At 44.8% G+C, this 24,065-nt stretch overlaps 1 protein-coding gene across 1 annotated transcript in view; it reads left to right on the plus strand.

Moving 5' to 3' along the window:
- The window catches only part of LOC309596218 (uncharacterized protein), a gene marked incomplete at its 5' end in the record, with an annotated part of 197,286 nt that overhangs the window by 131,049 nt on the left and 42,172 nt on the right, over positions 1–24,065 (plus strand). Inside the window, 2 exon segments of the mRNA XM_082324060.1 lie at positions 8,821–8,865; positions 16,928–17,025. Coding sequence (XP_082180186.1) covers positions 8,821–8,865; positions 16,928–17,025 — 143 coding nt within the window.

Genomic DNA, 24,065 nt, shown 5'->3' on the forward strand with positions numbered 1-24,065 from the left:
TGTGCTGCAAGGTAGTTCATCTTGCAAAATCCTCTCCTGAAGCCATCAGCTGTGGTTGCCTCGCTTCCGCGATAACTGCACATGTTCAGGCTTCTAGATCCCACATGGTGCTGGGTGAGATGCAGTGTCCTGACACCGTATGCCCCATCCCTGCTCAAGGAGCCCCCTAAATGGCTAGGCCAAGAGAAGGGTCGCTCCGTATGCAAGATAGGACTTTCTTTTCTCTTTTTTTTCTTGTGTCGGCAGCTGGCTGCTTGCAGATGGTCTACTTGCCTAGGTGGACTTCTTGTTGGGTAATTAAGGGCAGTATGAATTCACACATCAGTTTCATTTGGGGTGTTTGGGAGAAGGATCGCCTGTGTGCATTTTCCATCACTTAACTGTGTTGAAGGCAGTGTGGTAGTTTCACTGGATATTTTATATTGGGTAAAATTATTTTAGAAGAGTCATACTTGTTAATATTCATAGTTTATAGACGTTTATTTGTGTGACACTGCTATCGTTGTGATAAAATGATAGGATTATTTTTTTGTTTTGTATAGCCTTTACTTAAATTTCAGGCTCATTGCCTGATTGGCTTACTGGAGACTGCAGGCTTTTTGGAAGCTAAACCAACATAATACCATTAGGTCTTCAAAATCAATCCTTGTTGTTTGTTTATGCTGAACTTGGCCAGGAGCACACAAACACCAAATGACTGCAGTAGTCGGTTCGGAGCAAAACTTAAATCCTCGATGTTGTACTTTCTGGTTTCCCTTGATCTGCAGCATCTGCTGGGACGTGCGTGTGCTGGGGGTAGCTTGCTGGTACCATCGCGTAGAAGAAAATACCCCTAGCTGTGGCACTTTCTCCCCATATGTATCCTTTGCTGTGTGGGTTTTGTTTCACTAAGATGTGCTTTAGCTCTGTCTTTTGAAGCGTATGGCATCGTGAAGCCCTGGCCTAGGGTTAACGCAGATAACAGAAATAGAAACAGCTCTAGAAGCTGGCTTCATATTTGTTTGACAGGCTATTCCTGACCTCCTCTCTTTGTAAAGGTGATGTTGCTTGTGGGGCAACACGTAGAAAACAACGTAGTTTTTAAAGAGCTGGAGGAAATGCCTTGTGCATGCAGAAAACTTCGAGGGGGTAAGGATTAAACAGAAAGAAGATCTTTCTTTTGAAGACCACAGGAGGGAGAATTTAACAGCTCTTTTTAAAGATGCTGAAATTGTGACATCTAATAGTGCAGTGTTGGATGAGTTTTGAAACAGGAAAACTTTGATTTTTATGTTAAACTTGATTTGTAACGTGGAAGCAAAATCTGTTGGTGATATTAGCGTGATCGCTATGGGCTTGGCCCCGTCCCTTGGATGCTTTATGGTTTGTGCGTGGCAGCTTGCGCTCTCCTTTTTAGGAAGCTGAGAAACAACGAGGGTGGAAAATCCTGCCAAAATGGGCATTAACCATAGACTATGTCTGCAAATGTGTTCGTGTAAGAATAACATTTAAATACAAAGTATGTGATTGTTTGCTTAAAGTCTCTAATGTATACACTTCTCTATAGTTACTGGGATCTTTTCTGGATATATGAGAAACCACATTATTCAGCTGCTCTCAAAGTCTTGACTCGCTGGTTTCTCTTCTTGCAATTTTTTGCATATTGAATAATGTTGAAAATGGCGAAGAATATTATATCTTTTTGCTGTGGGATTCTGGCTCTGGAATGGCTAATTCTGATTGTAGATAATAGGCATTAGCTTTGAGTACTTCCGTGCTCCAAAAATACAGTTCATCAAAACCCAAGTACTTTGTGTCAGAGCTGAATGTTTCAGAAGAGATTTTGCAATCCAACATGTTAAACTTGTTTAAATGTGAGATTGTAACTGAAAACCAAAGGAAGCAATAAGTGCTTCATTACCTTGCTTACCTTATAGAAGTCTCTTGCAGTTCTTGGGGGGAAGCAAAATTATCTAATTTCTGTAAGAAATACACAACTATCTCACACTGTAGAGGCACTCCCAATATGTGCGTGTGCTCCTTGTGTTTGTTAAAAGGCTGGTGTTTCATGGGGGGCAATTTAGTGACTCAAATAGAGCAATGCTCATCTCCATCTGCTGAAGAACTCCATGCAACTTGATTGCTGGTGACTTCTTGCTTCTTCCCAGAGGTGGCTTTTTGTTAGCAATTATTTTAGCAGGAAAAAGCCTAATTTACAAATGCTTTCTGAGAAGGCAGACCTTGAGGGTATCTGTTTGCCTGTCTGTTCCAGGCAGCGGTGCTTTAAGTTGCCTAGTGCTGAAGATGCTATAAGGGTGATGAATTTCAGTCGAATGCTACCGGAGGACTGCAGTGTGAGTTTGGCATCACTTCTGTTCCCCAGCTCTATTGCTCCATGGTTCTCTAGCTTGTATCCATAGCAGAAAAAGGAGTCTCTGTTCATTTTCCAGATTCACGTTGATAAAACTGTGCCTGATTTGCCTAACCGGGAAGTCTCTGAAAAGAAGAGAATGTGACTTGCTTATGTTTTTTTAACCTTTCTAGGTGTTTTCAGTGTGTAGGAGCATATGGGTATGATGCACAGAGATGGTCGCTGTTCTCATAAAGAAACGTGAAACCCAATACGCGTGCGTGTTTGTGCATAGACACTTACTTTCTGAAAGATTTTCAAAGTTACCATCTCTGTCCAGGACTCGTACTGAAGCAGCTGTCTCGGTGCAGATGTGGGAAACTGAAATCTGCCATGAAAACCTTTCTACCTTGCATATAGCAGCCCCCACAGCTGCCAAAATATGCATCCTCTTGTTTTAAAAATAGAGGGGGGTATGCTGCATCCATCGGCTCCTGCCCGGCACTGCGCTGCAGCTGTGCCAGCACATTATCTGGAAATAGCCTGAGGAAGGCCAGCCATAACAAGAGGGAAAAAATCCCATGTTTGATGTAAGTGCAATTGTGGCTTTATTCCAGTCACTTCTTAATTTATATGTCAAATTCAGTTTATCTTCGTGCCCTGGTGACTAAACAAAAGATCTGTATGCACTTGACTGTTTGAAGAAACTGTCTCTGGGTGTGGGGGAAAAAAAGAAAATACGATTAAGGGTGTGGGGGGGAAATTCAGAGTACTGAGCGAGCGGCACCATCTCAGTTGTTTTATAATGGAGCGTAATCAGTGCTTTGGTTTCAGCATGCGCGTATGTATCATTTCACTCTTTGAATGAGCCTGAATATATTTTTTTCTTTTGCAACAGGCATCCACCCAGGGGAAGAGGGGCCTCGGTTGGCTACAATTAAGAAAAACACTTAAATGCCCTAAATTTGTTTCTGGTCTTGAAACGTTGTGTCATCTCGAGCTAATATACTTTGTGTGCAGGTTTCATCAGTGCTGGTGAACATTAGATTTGGGACTTGGATTTGCTCGGCTGCATCTTGTTGGGACTGTTTTAAGAACATGCCCCCCAGGCTGTGCGCCCCATCCCGTCCTCTCACTGGGTATCCCTCATTCTAGCTCAGCTGTAGCTGAAGGAGAGTTCGTGGCTGTAAACCTTTAGTGCTGAGGTCCTGAGGTGCTTTAGTCAAAACATACCTTAAATGTTGCCCCTTTATTATTCCAATACTAATAGCAATATTCCAGTTTGGTTCCTGGAGCAGGACTTTTCTTCCCCAAGGTTGAGAGCAGCTCCCCAGCACATTGCAGGGAAGATGCTTGTGTGCATCCTTGCTCTGAAAGGCTGTGTGGAGGTATAAGAAGGAAAACAATTTGTTGTTTGTTCTGTATCTTGAAAGCAACTGGATCATGTATTGAACTGCAAGGAGCTTTCTTCAGCTAGCAACCAGAGGTTGCTTTCTGGGTGGCTTTTCTACTAACATAAAACATAGTCCAGCATTTCAGAGAGCTTTTGGGGTGCTTGGGCCAAATTTGAAATGAGTCTAGATATCCTTTTTTTGTTTTATTTGGAAAACTTCTGTAGACTGTAGGTGCTGCATGTTTCCAATCTACATCTGGTATTTGCTTTGAATCTTTGGGTCCATTGGAATCCAAAGCCAAAAAGGTTCATGCAAAGTGTTGTGACCCAAAACTGTTTAATCTTAGATCTGTGGTCTCAGAGCCCACAGCCTGACTTAAATACCTGATGAGTATCAGCTGAGCAAGCATCGCAGAATCTGACTTCTGCCCATGAACCATAAACCTTTTCCCCAGGGAACAAGAAAGTAAATTGGCCTTTGTGCGGGAGCAACCAGCTAGACCAGAGCTGCGGTTTCCTCGTGCTCAATACCAGACCCCGCGGTACGCTGCTGCGAAGTTCTCCTTCCTTCTAAGTGAAGCCATATGAAAAAAAAAACCAAAATCCACTTTTCTGCGAGTGGCTGAACCAACCAATTTGTTCAAGCTATTCTTCTGGTTGACTCATTTTTAACTGACAAAAAAACGGATATTTTGAAGGCAGCTTGAAAAATACTGAAAGGGAAGAAGGGGAAACAGAATCAAAACTATTTCGAACTCTAAAAAAAAAAAAAAAAAATTAAGTGCAAGCACGTGAGTGGGTGGGTCCTCCAAAGTGGTGTAAAACTTAATCCCATGTTAGAGCACAATGAGTTAGATATGAGTTCATCTAGAAAATACGGTCCTAAAGGTAAGCTTGACAGTTGTGATGAAGAGGTCCCATCATCAGCTCACTGTGTTATGCTTGCAAGGGAAAAAAATCCTCTGATTTAAAGATATCCAGTAAGATAGGTCTTGATTTCGCTTGACCAAGGTTTTTACTTGAATGTTGTTCCCAACTACATCTTTGTATAAACATATTAAAAAAAAAAAAAAAAAAAGTCCCTGAGAGCCCCAGCAGCACATGGCTTAAAGAAAGAGATGGGCATGGATTTATGGTTAATATGTCTGTGTATATGTTCGCAGTGGAAAAGGGTGATGTGTAGGAGAAGTGTAAGTGAAAACATAGCACAAGCCTGGTGCCGCAAGTTCTTGGGTAAAAATTGCTTCACTGGCTTAACATTTTAAAAGCATCAGCTATCTTTTCACTTCAGTGAGGTTTTGCTGGGCTGTGACTCCTTTTATTGCTGGCATTTTAATCTCACCTTATTCTTGATGAACATTGATTTACCTTATTATGCCCAACAGTAAGGCAGGCAGCAGTTTGCCCATCAAGCTGAAGGGACAGGAGGCAGTGATGTAGCCTCCCAATCCTGGGAACGTGGATCAAGGACCAAATTTGATTTAATTATGAGGGGTAAAAAAACGTTAAGCACACGTGGTGCCATAGGCCTGTTTTCCTGGTATTGATGGATTATGGACTTCATTGAGCAGCCCAATTTGCAGTTACCCAATTTGCAATGGGTAAATTAGTTCAAAGAGGGGTAACTTACTGCACTGTGAACAAGTACGTGGTTTTGACTCTTAACAATATTTTGTGTGAACTATAAAGTGATGTTGATTTTTAATATTTCATTTACTTGCCCACAGTAGGTGACATAAGGGGCTGCTACCCAGTAGAACAGCTAAGTCAATTGAGTCTGTTTACTGTGAACTTTTTACCTTGTTTCTGAGTAGCTATGCTTTAGATGCACCCGTCCGTTCTTCCTCATAATGCTTCCAAATAGCAATATATTTCATTCTCTTCCTTTGTCTTCGCATTACTAAATCTATTATCTCACTGGAAAGCTTACGGTGTTGTCAGAAATTGCATATTATGCCTTGGATTAAGGCTGTTGAGCTTGAACATGACAAGTTGTTTAAAAATAGACTGGTTTATGCTTTGTATTCATTCTCTCCAAAACCGTCTTTCATAACAATGTAAATAAAGAACTCCCAGACTGATACAGCGGAGCTGGCACAGTTAGAAGTAAAGGCTCAGCTATTACCCAATTGACATTAATGCAACATAAATCTTAATTATATTGAATAAGCATCAAACTGCAAGTTCTTGGGAGATGGAGTCATTAGGTAACAATTTACAGTGAACATTTATCTTCAAACAAATTCCCAGGCCTCCTTAATTTCCTTTGTAGACTCTTAAAGGGGTTGGAAATGAGAGGTGTAATATGGATTCACTTTATGCCCAGCTCTTTTAGCAGTATCCAAAGTTGACCCCCCAGCATAGGCTAGAAATTGCTAAAATAATAATTTCCAATCATGCAGACCATGGACTTAATCATATCTGCGCAGGATGAGGTTGCAGATGGCGTTAACGACTCCTGGGTTACTTCTCTGTGCTGTCCTGTCGCTGCAGGGAGCCGGGAGGTCTCTGTCCTTCCGGACATCTGCATCACAGGATTGTGACTTGCAAGTCTTGCCCAAAGTGGATACTGGGTGGGATGTTCTTCCTTCTAATCCTCACTAAAATTTTCTCTGCTTAGAGATGTTTCCATATTCAGCTATTGAATAGCAGCAGGATTATAGATGTTGTTTCCAAAATACTACTTTTTTTTTTTTTTTACCAAATTGCTTTCAAATAAAAACAGCAAGTAAAACAGATGAGAATGGACCTTTTTTTTTTTTCTCTCTCTCTCAACTTTCGTTTATCTCACAGTTGCCACAAGCATGCCATACTTGTAATTCTGTGTGCTGCACCTATCTTTTACACATTTCCTTGAAGACTATGGAAAGAATTATAGGATCACAGAATGGTTTGGGTTGGAAGGGACCTTTAAAGGCCATCCAGTCCAACCCCCCTGCAATTGGCAGGGACATCTTCAACGAGATCAGGTTGCTCAGAGCCCCGTCCAACCTGACCTTGAATGTTTCCAGGGACGGGGCATCTACAACCTCTCTGGGCAGCCTGTTCCAGTGAAGGCAATAGTCAATTTTTCCCTTTTGGCATGAAGTATTAAGAAATTCCTTAAATTTTAAAAAATACAAAAATCAGTATTAAATTTCTTTTTAAACATAATCTTCTCACAGGTTTCTCACATCCTCAGTTGAAAGGCTCCAACCTGAGCTTTACGTGGGAGCTCCGTGCATTTGCCCTTCAATATCAGCCCTCCTCTAAATTGCCTAAAAGCATCGCTACCAACTCATTAGTCACTTGTTTAAAAACTTGGCCTCCCTCTCCTACAGCTTCATTGGGACATTTCCTCCTCCCTAAAAAACCCTGGGCTTTCGCATCACTGCTAGCAGAAGTAGTAAAGTAAAATTGTTACCAAGTCACCCTAGATTAAATGCATCCAGGAGGAGTCTATCAGAAGACACCAAAGGATTAAGCAAGGCTGGTGTTTAAAGCAGCCCCCTGCACCCTGGGGGAGCGGTGGGTGCCCGGGGAGGCTCCAGCCTGCTGAGGCTCAGGCTCTGCCCAGGGGTCAGACCACCACAATCAGCCAAGGGAGTGGTACAGGTAGATTAGCTGTAATCACTCGGTCGTATCTGGTCTCTGATGTTGGAAAAGGTGCTTCATCAGTTGTGGTTCCCCTCCAGAGCAGCTTGATTTCAGGCTGGAGGGAGTAAACGTTCCTCCTGAGTGTAATGTGGTATAACCATCTACCTGATTTCAAGAATTAAGGAGGCTGAAAATACCCCCCTCCCCCTTTTTTTTTTTCCTTTTTCCTTCCTCATAGAAAATTGCAAGCAAGTTGCTTAAGGAGCTTCGACAGACTTTTTCTACCAAGCCCTTGCAAGGTGACCCCCATAGTTGCCATCCCCATCGTGAGAGGAGCGCGTGGGGCTTGGAGCTCCTGCCGTAGCCCGCCTGCGAGGGCCGCGGTGTCTGCCGGAGATGTGCAGATGGGCTGGGGAGAGGGAGTGCTGTACAGTTTATCGTAGCTTTAAAGAGAAAAACTCCAGTCCATGGCTGGAGACGCAATTACACATTTGGGCACAGAGATGTTTATGCAGAAAGAAATATTGATAGGAGAGCAGAAATATTTAATGATCTTTGTTTATCGTCCTTTTCCCTTAAAGTTAAAAAAAAAAGCAGCAGAAAGGAGAGGGAGCAGCGCAGTTTCACAGGTTAAAAGTGAGGTCTTGCTTTTCATTGTTAACATTGCCGTCACCCAGCAAATGCTCCTCTGGAGCCAGCTGACCTGCTGCAGAAGGCTACGAAAAGTGGCTTTTTGTCCCCATCTGGCAACACACGTGTTGCGGGAGCGTGGGTGTTGCCAGCTCCCGGGCAGGGAAGCCTTGCTGCAGCAGAGGGGCTGCAACACATCAGCTAACAGCACGAAGGACACGCCGTTACGGCTTTGTTGGGGAGCTGGATGCTTCTGGGGGAGCTGGATGTTCAATGTGTGCTGGAGCAGTGTTCTGTGACTTTTTTCTTGATTAAGGCATTTTGTCATTTATGGTATTTTATTGATCACTTAGTCATTGCTACCTAGAAGGGTAAGACTTACAAGCAAGTGTTTTGTATCTGAAACCTGGGCCTGAAACTGTAGCTATACGATCAGATTTAGGCTGTTTTAGCAGTCCACGCAGGAATTTCTTCTTACTCAGATAATGGTTAGTAGCAAAAGTTTTCTGTTCCTTGTTTTAATACTTTAAATATTGTGATTTGCAAGACTGTAACAGCCCTAAGCAGTGTGCATAGAACTGCCAGCCCCTCTGCAAAGTCTTTTCCAGAATTTTAGAGCATTTAAGACCTGGTTTCCTCTACTACATGGGCAACACCAATAACTTCAAAACTAGCTTGCCTTGGAGCCTGGCCTTGGCCTTTTCACCAAAATGATATATTTTGTGAAAAAAAGGGGTATTTAAGATGTGCAGCCTACTATTTTCTTGGTAGTTGGGAAAGGGGGGAAGGCACGAGGTGGTCTGGATCCAAAGGGAAGGACATGCTGGCGTGTCCCCTCCTGAATCCACTGCCCACGGGGCATCGTTAACCTTCTGCTCTCTGCTTTCCACAGGCCCCCCAGGGAGGCGAGGGAAGCCCGGCCGGCGCGGAGAACCCGGTAAGCATCGCCTTTCCCCAGTGACATCGCTGGGCACCTTGCGGGTGTCATTGGGCTGGATGGGACCCTTTCGATAATGATGCTGGTCACCTTCATCTAACGGGCTGCGGAGCGGGGACTTCCCGCATGCCTGCATGGTGGACATGAAGGTTTTTATAAAAACTAAAAAATAAACCAAAACCCTACAAAACAACCTAAAAAAACATCAAAACACCCACTGATGTTGCATATTTTATCAGTCCTTCCATTTTTCCCTTGTAGCATTCAGACCCGTTATTGTCCCATCCAACAGCGAAGTGGGACTGTGTATTCGCACAAAAATTAGAAACCCCGCAGCCGTGCTAGATGGGAGGTGGGCACTGGCTTGTTCCCTGCATGTGGACGTGTCTATACGTTGCCTGCTGGTCCCACGCATATGATGGATGGTGTCTGCATTTCAGGGTTGGGGATAACCAGACCTCAGCCACCAGCCCTGGGCGCATCCCCGAGCGCTCAGTGTGCCCTTGGACCAGGTGAAACCACAGACTGGCTTCGCTGGGAAGCTTTATTTGAGCTAACTGTTTACTTTAATTATATGCCTCTGTCATTTTGGTATCTAGTGTGGGTTGTTGGTTTTTTTTTCCCTGTCTTATGAAATGGGAAAGCACTGACCCTGTTTCAGCTGGGGAAAAGTGCTGTTTACAGTCTGCTGTTAGGTCTGAAGTGCTGTTGGAGAGGGGAGAGACGCAGTTGGCATTTCTCTTTCTAAGGAAAACAGTCAGACAGGAATGTACCTAGAAAGCCACACAGTTTGCAGCTGCCTCTGCATGTCGGAAAGTAGCAGGTGGAATTTTACACACCTTGGCTTTTAGGTTCTTGAAAGCTTAGTGAATTAATGGGGACCAGGTAGATTTTTATGTAGCAAGGAGGCTGTTCTCTGCTGCCCATTGCTATAGCAAATACACGGCTGGGTTTTCAAAAAGGGCAGCACAACTTTCTGATCATCAATATTTTAAATGATTTTTTTAACTCTGGGGAAAGGAAATCGGGGGTTTGTGCTATGGGCCATGGACCAATCTCTGGGGAAGGCAGGCAGGCATTTCCCTTCTCTCTTCTATCGATAGTATTTCACGGTGCATCATGTGTTTTCTGAGATATTTTTGCTCCTGAAGCATCAGGGATTACTCATGGGCAAGGAGTGGATACTGCGCTAATGGGGGTGATGATGGATCCCAACCAGCTTCATTAAACCCCATTTTCCTAGCGGTTGGGCTGTGGGAACAGCCACTGGGTAGCTTTGATCCTTTTTTTGGTGGTTGTTTTTTAAATGTCGCTGTGCTCCTTAAAGCCCTTAGTGGCGTACAGCATTCAACCAAGGACAGCTGGTGAGGTCAGCCAATGAATTTGGTTTTTTATACGCAGGCATTTATGTAAACATTGTCCAAGGTGTCTCTCTAGCCCATATGAAAATTTGGGAGGTAGCGCTGAGCCTGAGCATGCCCTTGCCCTTCACTCCCCTTCTCCCTGTTTCACACAAGAGCTTCTGAAAAGTGACGGTTGCCCTCGTGCCGCGGCACATCTGCACGTGCCCCTTGAGCATCCCTCTGGTGAAGCGGGAAGCTGCCAGGGAATCAATGCAGGACCAGCAGGAAAGCAAGCATTATAGAATAAAAAAAGAAAAAAATCAATCATTAATAACAGCTTACGATCTTCTTTGAACTTTTCTGTGACTGTGGAGGAAAATCGAGGAGAGTGAGATACCATTGGGGAAGGGAGATCCGTAGGGCACGCGATGGCAGTGGATGCTTGAATGGATTTCTTCCTCTGAAGCAGAAGGACAGCAGAAGCAGACACCCATGTGCACACAAACACGCACACGCACCCCCTCGATGGGGCACACCACTGAAATCCATTTAATGCAACGCAGCCCCCGCGATTGCTCTGCTGTATTGCAGATAGAAAAGCAGAGAGCAGACGTCCCTCTTTATGTTGGTTTTGGCTGAGCTGCTAGATGTTTGTTTTCATAGATAGCTTCAATATATATTTCTATATTTGTTTGAGAACCTGACCACACATAAACCAGGTCCTTGTTCCTTCGCTACAGCTGATAAATGTGAATAAAACTTTGTTTGCATAGCATCATAGTGTCCCATCCCCAGGGACCCTGCGTGGTTATAGCTTTACAGCCTCCAGACAAATGCTGTTGTAGAGCCAGAATGCTCAGTGCTGGTCTCAGCCCTGCCAAGGGGAACGTTTTTTCTGGCAGTTGTTGAAATGGTCACGTTGAAAAACTTTTTCGAATTTATATTGAACCTTTCAATATGTATCCTTTAGAAAGAAGCCGAGAAACTTTTAAAAGATCATTCTGTCCCTTTTCAATCGCACCCTCTTGTTGATTTAAACCAAGACTGAATTTTACTTTTTTTTTTCTTTCACCGTGATGGATTCATATAATTAAAAGCAAATTAATTTAGCAGCTCTGTTTCTCTAAGCTAAGAATTCATCATCCTGAAAGCACACCGAGACAACCGCTCTCTACCATAGAAAGACACCATACCATAAAAGATTCATTTTAAACCATTTCTAGGAAAAAAATTAACTGTTTAGACTGTTTGGAAGTGGAGCAAGCCTGGATGCATGTGCTTCAAAAAGCACTTGCCAAAATGTGGGGTTGAACCACTATTGCTGCCTCCTGGTTCCCCCCGGGGAGCTGCCGAGGGCAGGCGGTCTGTCCCACCAGGGCCCTGCCTCTGGGCTTGGCTTAGTGTATTTTGTTGTAGAGAAGCATAAATGCAGCAAGTTTACCCCTGCCGGGGAGCCTACGGGCAGGGGGGAACTGCACTAAACCCCAGCCTTTCCTTGTGCTTCACATCTCCAGCAAGGGTGTGAGCTTCCCGTGGCGGCACGGTCGTCCCCGCTGTCATCTCTTCCCTGACTGCAAACATGAGGACCAGGTACCTGGGGGAGCATTTCTGCTGCTGTCAGCCCGACTAAACAAACCAGGGAGTAATTGAGTCAAACAGCTCCATCCGACCCATTTTATTTACTGTCATGTGGCCCTGCGGGAATCGCCTCCGTGGCTGCGGCCAAGGAACAGCACACATGTCCTAGAGCTGGTCCCAGGGATGGAGTCACTGCAGTGACAGTCACCTGAGCGCTACCAGTGTGGAAGAGGTTACTTTTAAAAACCAATTTATTCTGCTGTTGCTACCTTGAGGCCAGGAAATTCCCACCAGCAGCCTCCTTGGGAGGTGTCCTTCCCAGCACAGCCCTCTGGCTGTCCCCCAGCGTTCCCATGCCTGCACCCACCTCCGCTCCCGCATCTCCCAAGCTCCATCCCATCCTGCCAGGACCAATGCACAAATCACATCATCCTTATTTCCTGCACACAAGCTTCAGCGGTTTCTTGTGCGGCTGGAAAGCAAGCACAGCCTTGAAGACCCATGTGCACCCACCCATGCAAACAGTTGGTGTATAAAAAGAAAAACACATTTTAATACAACCTTATGTGGGATTTGCAGCCTTCCCCGAGCATGAGGTGGAAGGAAGGTTTTGCAGCACTAGCCATAGTGGTTGGTCCTGACAGCCAGCCTGTACGCCTCAGATTCCCTTTCCATGCCAAAGGCAAAATCATGTTTAATGTCATGCTAGCTTATTTTTTTAACGTGATATGTCCCAGAGGGGACGCAGTTCAACTGTTGTAGTGAGCGTTTGTGAAATAACACGGATTTTAGCAGGGGACCTGAGAGGTTTTGCTTCCCCTCTTGCTGCCAGCTGGTGCTGCGTGAGCGGGATGGGGTACGGCCGCACAGCCCTCCCGGGGCTTTACGTTTATTTTTGTAAAGATCAATCCATACCGGGGTGTTCCTGAAGGACGGAGGAATTGGATCCAGGATTTGGGAATTTAGTTGGTTTAAATATTGGTTCAAAGTCTCTGTACAACTAGATGTTGGGAGACAATGCTTGTGTCTCTCGTAATGGCATGCTGCTTTCTTCTCCTGGCTTGAAGATTGATCCAAAAACTGATCCGAACCTTGAAACCCCTCAAGAAAAAACAAGAGAAAATACACCTGAAATGTTAAGTCTGGGAAGTCTCTGAGTACGTCTCTGCTCTCATCACATGAAGCAAGAGCTGGTTCTGATCATAAACCCCCAAAGCCGATTGCTGCGGCGTTGGGTACTGCCTGTTTGCATCAACTGTGCGCGGCTTCAGCAGAAGGGAATAAATGTTGGCCATTTTAGGCACAAAATCGCCCTTGCAGGTAGGCCTGGAAGGGTATTTTTTGATGAAATGTTATTTCATTGAAAAATGTTGACTTAGCAAAATTGCTGTTTCTGGCAGTAAAAGTTTTGTTTACAAAATTTTTCCATTTCAAAATCACTTGTAGGGAAAACGTTTTGAAATTGTTGAAATAGGATAAAACAGTCTTCTGCCCCACCCCCCATGACTTTTTGTTTCCGAATTTACATTACTCTACAACTGTTTCTTTAATTTGAACTTCCAACAAAGTTTTGATTCAGAGTTGTTTTGGTTGGGTTTTGTTTTGTTTTTCCTTACAGCTATTCTGTTTACAGAAATACCCTGATTTGGAACAGGGAAGAATCTAAAGCTCTTTTTAAGGAACAAAAGCAAAGCAACTTCTATGCAGGGAAATGTTATTTGTCTCCCAGCCCTACATGTACTTAAACCCCGTATTTTACACATTAAGACCCTTTCAAACCCCTTGGCCATGTGGTTGTGTGGATGAGCGTAAATATACAGTTGTTGTTATTCGGTAAGCATGTGTGTGCGTGCATATGGGTAAATCATGCAGAACTTTACATTTATTTGGGGATTTTCATTTCTCCCTGTATTTGTCATGATGAGTTGCATACATATAGCCTCCTACCTGAGGACTTCTTTGGCTTCTACTGAACTTTAGGAAAAATCTAATCTATCCCACATTTGCTCTCCATAACGAGCCTCTCTGCTAGAACAGCGAATTCCCCATGTGCACCAGCACTGAGACACAGATAGGAATTATTGAGGTCAACAGGCAGTGACAAATACTCTTTTTCAGCTTGATGTAGAGCCGATCTCTGTGACTTCTTATGACTGTAGCAGTTGTCCTCCTTCCTTGTCGCCCATGACTTAGTTACTCACCTTATAGCGTCTTGGATTAATAATTCTCTGTGTATGTATATACATATTGTGTGTGAGTGCATAAATATGCATACATATGTTTTTATATAGATATTTATGTGTCTATATATATGTATGGTTTTTAAATTATCATTTTTTACATCTTCAGGTGGCCACAGATGCATGTGTGCTACCTTGGGGACGGGTCCTTTGCCCGTTAAGGGCAGCAGCAAAGTCCCCTCTGGCTCTTCCTGGGCTGTTGGAAAGGTCTGGCTGGTTTTGTGTTCCCTGCCTGGCAGTGCTCTCTCCTGTCACGGCAGGAAAGCTTGAATGAGAAATGATTTATAGATTAAACAGAAATGGTAGCTTATCCCAAAATTCCCAGGCTGCAGAAATACTTGGAAATAAATGACGGTGACCTGTCATTTCCCATATATTTGTGTACTGCTGGGGATGATACCATCATGACCTGCTAGGTCTTTGGATATACAAAATAACATTAATGTTAGTTTATCAGGAAACCTGGGTCATTTATTTTTAATGAGTTTCTATTTTCACCTCCCTCTAGCACAACTGTTCATGTTCTTAAGGAATCTCCTGGCATTTCCATGCCCTTGCAGGCTCAGGTAATAGGTGTTCACTCCCAGCAGTATAGCAGTAACACATGCTGTAGACCATGGAAAACTCTGGCAGGTTTCCCTTCTCTAAAGCAACTCAATCATAGACCAAAATCTGTGCATTTGCAGGTTATTTTGTCTTCTTCCTCTTCCTTCTGAAATAAGCCCCCAAGTTAATTTGTTATGGACACAAAGGCTGTTTCCAACTTTTATTCATTATAATAAGAATTTCCAACTGGTTTCATTCTTCCTTTCGAGCTCTCAAACTGATTCTCACTACTCAAAATTATTAGCAGTAAGTTCTGGCAAATTTCTCTGAAAAGGGCGCGTCTGCGTGCAATGTGCCCACATGGAGGAGGTGGCCGGGTGGGGGCCAGCCCCTTGGCACATGACTAACTTCTGGATTTATTGTGGGCTTCCACAGGAAGCAAGTGTCTTGTGGCTAGGCTTTTAAAAAACACATTCAGTAAGCCAGAAAGTTATGTTGTTCTTAGGAGGAGAAAAGATCAGTTCACCAGGTTTAACTTTATGCCTTAATGAAGATTTATCTAGACCCATTTGGCCAACAGCACAGCTAAAGATTAGTGTAAGCCCACTGATGCGGATGGAGAGCATCCCATCTTGCATATACGGAAGCCCCCATCCAACCTTGGTTCCTGTATTTGAGAGGAAAGCATCTGCAAAGAGCACTTGCCTGCACATGTTGGGAGAAAACAGTAGCTGAGAAAAGGAAAAAGGCAACGAATTCCAAGGAGATTATAATTGGTACATGATTGAAATCCCATATTAAAATAATTTCCTGACCGCTTCTTATTCGAGACTTAGTTTTGACTTTTCTACAAAAGGGCTTTTGTGGGTAGCTTGGCATAAGTGAGTTAATAAATCAGGTTTATGATTCTCAGTTAATAAATTGGCTTAGAGCCATCGACTTCTGTATTCATAAGAAATTAAACCAAGGAAAGTGAACTACAAGCCTGTGTGAATTTTAGCGCTAAAGAAAATAGGCTTCTGGGCATGGAGGGAGATTTGGAGGTTGTCTCCTCCCCTCCACGCCGGCTGGGCGCCTGGCTGCCGTTGTGTGCGGAGCTGACGGCGTTAAGCTGATGAACGCAGGTTAACGGGCTAATTCTTGGCAGCAGGCGCTGCCTATCGTTACTTGCTTTCAGTCCTTGTTCTTAGGCTTTTCTTGGGTTTTGTTACTCAACTTTTCAACATTTTCATTTTTAAACGCATTTTAAAAACCTTGAAAATGCATTAGCTTGAAATATGCTTCTTGTTTTATATTATTGAATAATATAAGATTAACAAAGCTGATTTTTTTTTTCCTCCATTTTAATTTTTCCCACATTTTTTCTTTTTTAATTGTGATTGGTTTCTGGTTTTGATCAGGCAGGAAATGGAGCATGAAGGAGCCCCAAACAGAGCTATAGGCTGCCTTGCGAACGGGAGTGAAACGTGGATTGCATTAGACCAGGGGCTCAGTGTTCGCCTCCGCATAGCACCAGCCCGGGCGAGCGGTGGGAAAGCTGCAGAAATTGGTGTCGCAGGCAGTGCAGACCCCTACACCCCAGGGGAATATAGGAGGATTATTTTTTTTTCCGCTGCCGTTAATTATAGCTTCAGATGGTGGCACTGGTACCCAAGGCGTATTGTAGATGCGATGGGTTTTTCCCCTAGATCTAAGGCACTGTGCATCAGCCGGCTGCCTCTGAGCGCAGCAAAGCCCTCAAGCAGGAGCCGTGCGGAGATGACGCAGGACTGTGGGGTTGTGTGATGTGTTTTGAGGTCAGGGAGGGATGGGGACCAAATGACAGTGACATTTGGGATCTGTGGCAGCTGTAGCAACATCCTTGCCAGGTGCCCCTGGCTACTCCTTTGGCTTTTGCAAGTACATCTCCAGCTCCTCTTGCACAACATGAAGAAAAATAAACTCCACGGTGAAAATTCACTTTTTGCTCATAAAATTCCAACTGTGTCTGCCTGGTTTTTGCTGGTGATGCTCTGCAGCTGCATGTGATGCCCCAGGCCCTGAACGCGGGCGATGCCGTGTGACGTGCCCGGGGTCTCGGAGGGGAAGAGGGAACAGAGTCATGCTGGGGAAAAGGTGGGACAGGGTGGGTTTACAGCCCTGTCAGTGCTGCCGTGCCAGCAGCACAGGTGAGATGGTCCCATAATGGGAGGATGCAGATGGCATTAAGTGTATCTGGAAAGTCATCACATTGGAATTGAACTGAAAAGTACTGAATCATTCTGATTTGGGTTTCTGCTAAGTGCTGTTTTATCAGATTATACCTTTTCTTTGTAATTAAGTGACTTTTTTCTTTGTTTTTCTTTTGTTTTCCAGGACCTGCAGTAAGTATCCCGGATTTTACTGTTGGATCAACAAAGTTAAGGCTTCCCCTTCCCCCCTCCCCTGCCTTTCGGTGTTATTGCAAAAGCACAGTATTTTTTTTGGTAGAGGTGTGTCTGGAAGTAAAATTGGTACCAGATGCTGCTGTATTTTATTTTTTCACAACTGTAGACAAATAGAGAGGGGGAAAAAAAAGTTTTTAAATGTTTAACTTGCTGCCCTGAGGGACTTCCAGTAATTTTAAACCTAGAAAATATTCAGTAAAAAAGAGTTTTCCCTTTAAAGAGTTCTTTAGTCTACTTCTATTTTGCAGAAGGAGTGCTGTACTAATATTTTAACATTTTAATGTGTTTATTGGTTCTAAAGCTCTGTCTTGCTTTTCTTATCTGTTGTGTTTCCATCATTTAATACGGGTTTGGTAGCCTCACAAGGGGGGCTAGAGGGAAAGCCGTAGCTTGCTTCCTTCCTTCTTTGAAGTCTTGGGGAGAATAACAAGCATTCCTACCAATGCAACCAGAAAATTTATGGGGAATTTGTTGTTTGAAGGGGTAATAGTTGAAAATGTGTCAACTCCTTCTTCCAAATGTTCAGACATGCCTTTGGCTGTGCCACCACCACGTCCAAATCTGATGTTCTCCTGCTGGTTTTGGAGTGAGAAAACAGCGTTTCATTTGTGCCCTCCAGGCTGTTGAGGGATAGTTAAAAAAGAAATTATGGGCATTAGGTGCTTCTGGCTTTCTACCTTTCTTCCTCCAGAGAAGGAGGAGGAGGAGGAGAGGCACAGACTGTTTGCAGCCACGTGTTTCCTTCTCCATCCTTGCACTAACAGAGACGTTTCTTCACGTCATTCTCTTCCTATAAATGGGTTGAAAAGAGATTGTTTCAGGAAAAATAAATTTGCGAACTGTTCCTGGGCTAATTAATTTCCAGTTCTGTAAATCTGTTTAAAAGCCAAAAGGTGACAAGGAAATGCACGTGGAGCATGGGGGCTGTCACAGCGCCATGGCTTTGGTTCTCCTGGGGTCGGCAGCGCTACCTGTGGGTTTAGTTAGTGGCTTTCAGCCCTTTGAATTTTTGCTTCTATTTCAAGTTCATTTTTTAATGTAAAGACTTAACAGGGGTTTGAGCAAAATTATTATTTGGCCAGGTTTTGAAGGAGCAAATCATGAAAATTTAAGACTTAACAGCTTCAGCTTAACCATCCTTACAGGAGATCCGAATGAATTTGCTCTAAAAGTTGTGCCCAGCATTAGCAATAAATCCAATATTTTGGCTCAAGAAATGCAAACAAATGAATTTTTCTTGTTAGTTTGTGTTTAGAAATGTAGTCTGTCAATAAATTCATTTTCGTGTAAATATTCTGTAATTAAAAACTGCAACGCAGCCTCTCCAACCCACACAATAAAAGTGACTCTGCGAGTTTTTAAAATATTAGGGACTTGGGCATTGCCTGCGGGAGCACCGTTGGGAGGTGGATCCCCATGTGCCTGGCCCAGAGCTTGACGCGGCTCCCCGGCAGCACGGCTGCTTCACCAAGTCCCGCATCACGGTCATGTCATCGGGCAAGATCCCAAGGTTGTGGAGAGCATCTGCCGAGGCTGAGTGCAGGCGTGTGTGGCTGGGGAGCCCTTTGGGTGCTAGAGCCGGTCGTCCCACGGCTTCTGCCTGGTGATTATTTTTTTTTCCCTCTCTGCAATTCATGCAATTTGGCCTAATAATTTAAAAAAAAAAATCTTGCTCAGTGGCAGGTTACAAATGAAGAGGATACTTGCCTGTTTAAAACTCCATATATACATCTTTTAAGGGACATTTTCCTCTTGATTAAAGTACTTTGGCTTATTTTAAATGTATTTATTTAACCATTTCTGCTCTGCTCCTGCTCAGAGGCTGTTATCAGCCCACACGCAGCCAGCGGGGTTACGCTTCCTCACGTGTGTTGTCTGTTCACTTTTATTGTACGTGATTTGACATAGGCAACATATGGTGCACTATTAATTTTTCTTTGTCTCTAGTTGGTTTCATTTCCTGGTTCCCACGGCACTATTGAATTGCAAACGGAGCACAGGGGAGATTTAACGCAAACAAGACCTTTTTTTGCTCTCCCCTTGCCCTTCTTTAAAAGACAACTCCTGGTTTAATTCATTAAAAAAAAAAAAAAATCCTGCATTTTTAGCATAAACAGCATTTGCCAGAGAGTTCTTTAAACATAATATATAATAAGTCCTAGAACCCACAGAACCACAATATTATTTTATTTCAACAGTACTGTATTTAACTCTATTAGTTTCTGCTGTTTCTTGATTTTGGCCATAAGGAATCGATTACATCTTACATGTACAGCATCGCACTCTGCTAAAACTGCATCCTCAATTCTGTTGTTCCCTAGTAGCAGTTGTTCTGGTATTTCGTTTTTTGGCTGTCATAAGCAAGTTGTGTATATGAAATTATTAGAATTTGTGGTACAGGATTTGTGGCTGTTGGGTGATTGAGTGTCCTGTCTGTGAGTAAGGGGTATTCTGCTCAGATGTGCTATAAAACCTCCATTTCAGAGGGTATTAAAATCACATGCTGGGTAGGAAATTTCTACAATTGAAGGATAGACTTACCACAGACTATAATTAAACATTTACAGTCCCAGATATTAACAAACACTTTATGTATTAGCATGCTGGCTGGGGAACTCACCAGCGGGCGAGGGCTGGGAGTTACAAGTGTTTCCTATTTATCTGTGTGTGCTCCAGTGCCATACGTCTCCATAAAAATCTCACTGTACACTTTATCCCAAGACTGTAATTTGTTGAATAGGTGGTTGTTGAAGTCAATGTTGTTTCTGGATGAATCAATAGTGCTGCAGGAGGCATTAAAAGCTGCAGGGGCACTTAGCAAGAAGGGAGAACCCCTGTACATGGCATGAAGGGGGCTGCCAGAGCTATTTCGTGCCGTAAGAAATGTATGAATCTGACTGTGTATCCGCAGCATGCTGACATAACCTATGTTTATGGTAGCAGATGACATTGCTGTACCAGATACATGCTTTACTGCCTACTTGTGTACCAGCTAATACTTAACAGCTCCTTCCCAGGGAATCTGCCTTACGTCTGGCTTGCAGCAGGCTCCTCTGCTGTAGCTCACGGCATGTTTAACGGCAGCTCGAGCCATAAACGCCTTTGGGAACCCCCTGAGGAGAGCAGAAAAGGTGAAATATCCTGAATGGGTTGTGTTTTATTCCACTGATCTGGCAGGTGTTATTAGGGACTAAGTAAGGTCTTTCCCTGTAGCATCAACTTTTCTTTCCACTTCATTACAAACCAAAGCGGAGTTTAGAGGTGAGCTGGGAGAGCTGCATCCTGCAAGAAAATTAATGGATCTGAGAGGGGGAAACCTTCATTGAATTAGGTGCTGGAATAGGAGTTTGAAGCTCAGCGATTGCTCCTCGGCGGATGGGCTGTCCTGGCCGCTGGCTCAGCAGCGCCGCAGCCTCCCCAGCCTCTCCCTGGCACCCAGGTGTTCCCGTACCTCTTGGTACCCACGGCCCGGGGCGGGCTTGCAGCCGGGATCTAGTGTGTGTCCTGCACATCTATGGCTTCAGGGGCGGCAGGGACTGAGCACAGGCAGCAGGGATGGGTGTGAGTTGGCAAAAGCCTCGGTAAGTAGCTAAAGGGAAGCACAAGATCAGAATCTGGGGAAAATACACCGTAGGTGTGACCTTTCTGGTAGGCCCCAGGAGGTTTCTCTGGAGGCACTTTAGTCCTGGGACTGGCTGGGGAGCCGATGGCCCCCGTCTCCTGCCTGCTGCTATGTGTTGTCACACTGCTACGGGTGCATTGACTGACTTTTATCTCACTTGTTCCCCCACCACAGGGGCAGTCAGGACGCGATGGTTACCCGGTAACTCTGCTATTCCTTTTATTTTTATTCTCTTCTAATCTGCACTCCATAGTCCTCTCTGTCTTTTCCTTGACACTTGATTTTCTTTGCCTGTCTTGGTCTCTTTTTTTTCTTTTTTCCTTCTTCCCCCCCTCTTTGTCAGTGATATCTTTTGAGGGATTTAGCCTGAAAACTTGGCAGCCTGTGCAATATTCTTTATTAATGTTTGTAGGGGTGAAATACTTGAGCCCTTTCATGGTATTATTCATACTCTTGCCTAAGAGTTCACTGGACTGCAAAGTTAGTGAAGACTTTGTCTCATTCACAGCTGTAGGTGGCCAAATTTGGGGACATTGGTGAAAGAGCCTCAGGTGTTGAGATAGGTTCTCATTCACCCATCTCCAAAAATTTTTCCCTGGGAGCAGAGGTGTCCTGCCAAGCCTGTCAGCAAGGAGAGATTTTGTGGAGGCTTGGAAGGGTAATTCAGGATGCGCTGCCCTTCCCGTGCCCACGGGCACCACTGAAATGTCTCTGTGTTAGAGGGAGGTGTCTTCGAGGGGAAAAATAAAGCTGGTAACTTGGGGCTGTTAAAGGCTCTGAGCCGCTTTCTGCAGGAGGAGGGAGACCTCGTTCTGGCCAGATCCCAAACTGCAGCCTGCCGGCTGGCTCCCTTAGTCCATGTTAACGCACTTGGATGGCTGCGGTACTCCGGCTCCGAGGGCCTCAGTGGCTCGTCAGGGAGTGACTCCCATGCAGGCACTAGGTGTAATGGGTTGATAAAAATGACTGTGTAGATCCTCCATGTTCACAGCATGTTTCCAGCTCTGCTCCTGCTTTTTGAATGGGCGCAGTGAGTTCTGCGCTGCCTGATGCTCTAGAAGGGGCTTCTTGGGTATTTGTCCTGCTGTTCCATTTATAAGGTAAAGAAAAGTAGTTAGCCTTCTCCTTCCTGTGGTTGATGCCTTTCCCCCCTCCGCCGAAGGAGTGTGTTAGGAAAACTCACTCCTTGTCTGTGCCACCTCGTGCCCTGGCCCGGTTCCCCCTGAACTCCCATAAACCATGGAAACATCTATTGAGTTTTCTGTGTGTGATGGGCTGGGAGCTCAAGGGAGGAGGATTGGAAGGGCAATACAGAGCTGGTTTTGGTTTTCATTTCCCCCGGACTCCTGTGAGCATCCCTGGGGACAACAGCAGCATTTCACCAGCAGCACCAGCCCCAAAAGAGGAGAGGTGTGAGATGGGGTTAATTTTGCAGAGCAACCCTGTGCTGCCGTTGCATCCCTGACACGAAAGTACTCGGGACTCCGCTAATTGATTTGAATAAATAAAGCCTAGTATGAGGGGACGGTGGGGGCAGCCTGCGAGGCCGCAGGGCCGGGGCGGCACGGCGCGGGGGTTCGTCTCCCTCCAGCGGTACCTGCCCGCGGTGGGAGCCGCCCCCGGCAGAGGGACTGGAGCAAGGCAGTCATACAAATGTTGGAAATGAAGAGTTTAAGTTATTAGAAATTAAGATGGAAGACTATGCTCTAATTGGGCTGTTTAATGGCAGTTTTAGGGTGGCTTTCTGCTCTTGTGGGATGTGGCTAACCACTTCTGGATTAGCAGTGCCTGTGGCAGGTTTGCCCCCTTCTCCGTGTCAGCCATATTCTGCCAAAGTTTGTGTGTGTGGTTTAATTGCAGAGCTCTGAAAACCAGAAACACTGGGAGGAAATAGTGACTTTCCCCTAGGACAGAGCATCACTCCCAGCCTGTGCCGGTGGGCAGCCCCGGCGCTGTGCCCATCCCAGCTCCTGGTGAGGGATTTTAGTGCTGCTCCGGCTCTCCTGGATGGTGTTGGGGACTGGCAGTGACCTCCAGCTCTGCCGCCACATCTGCACCGATAAATGGCATTAATGTCGCCGAAAGGTTTTTCCTCCTCTCTCCTTCCTCTCAGGACCTGCGGTCCAGGCGAGCTGTGCGGCTGGTCTTACTCCTAACTTTGCAAAACTGGCTGAGCCAAACCCAGCAAACACCGAATTACTGCATCCACATTGCTGTGGCTATGCTAATTAGGTTTATCTAATATGGGGGTGGTGATAATTGCATTTCCAAAGCAATACGTATACCTGAAGAAGGAGGAAACTAAACATAAAGCCAGCCTGAGTGTCTTATTCAGTAGAAGCACATGGGCAGGCTTTATTACATCCAGTTGCATAGTCAAATTGATTTAATTATTTAGTTCCCTTCAGGATGACAGCTGCCTGAACATGAGCCAGCAGTGTGCTCAGGTGGCTGAGAAGGCCAATGGTATCCTGGCTTGTATCAGGAATAGTGTGGCCAGCAGGACCAGGGAGGTGATAGTGCCCCTGTACTCAGCACTGGTGAGGCCGCACCTCGAGTGCTGTGTTCAGTTTTGGGCCCCTCACTACAAGAAGGACATGGAGGTGCTGGAGCGTGTTCAGAGGAGGGCAACGAGGCTGGTGAAGGGTCTGGAGCACAAGGCTTATGAGGAGCGGCTGAGGGAGCTGGGGTTGTTTAGTCTGACGAAGAGGAGGCTGAGGGGAGACCTTATCGCTCTCCGCAACTGCCTGAAAGGAGGCTGTAGCGAGGTGGGGGTCGGTCTCTTCTCCCAAGTAACAAGCGATAGGACGAGAGGCAATGGCCTCAAGCTGCACCAGGGGAGGTTTAGGTTGGCTATTAGGAAAAACTTCTTCACCGAAAGGGTAGTCGGGCATTGGAACAGGCTGCCCAGGGAAGAGGTTGAGTCCCCATCCCTGGAGGTATTTAAAAGAAGGGTAGATGTGGTGCTTGAGGACATGGTTTAGTGGTGGACTTGGCAGTGCTAGGTTAACGGTTGGACTCAATGATCTTAAAGGTCTTTTCCAACCTTAATGATTCTGTGCTTCTATGATCAAATAAAATCCAAGCTGTTTCAAGAGGTGGATGTGGTGCAAATGCAGAAGTAGCAAGTGGATGTTAAATGGTGTTTGGTGTCAGAGATAGGTGTGGTAACACGTGAATCTCTTGGCTAGCGGTGCTTTGAGTTTATTTGTGAGCTACTAGCGTATAACTGAGTTGTCAGCAATGGAAACTTAAAAGGGATGAAGTGAGCCAGAGCTCTGGAGACGGGGCCCAAAGAGAAAACAGCTTTTATAAGATGCTTTCAATATTTTGATAGTTAACATCCTAAGCAGAGGGGTTTGTGCCCTACAATAAAACTTTACAGCAGAAGCAGTTTCTTCTTTATGAAGTTCTATAGGTTCATTATTATTTTTTAAACCCCAGA

Source organism: Platalea leucorodia, assembly GCF_965183815.1.
Source record: "Platalea leucorodia genome assembly, chromosome: 11".
Lineage (NCBI taxonomy): Eukaryota > Metazoa > Chordata > Aves > Pelecaniformes > Threskiornithidae > Platalea > Platalea leucorodia.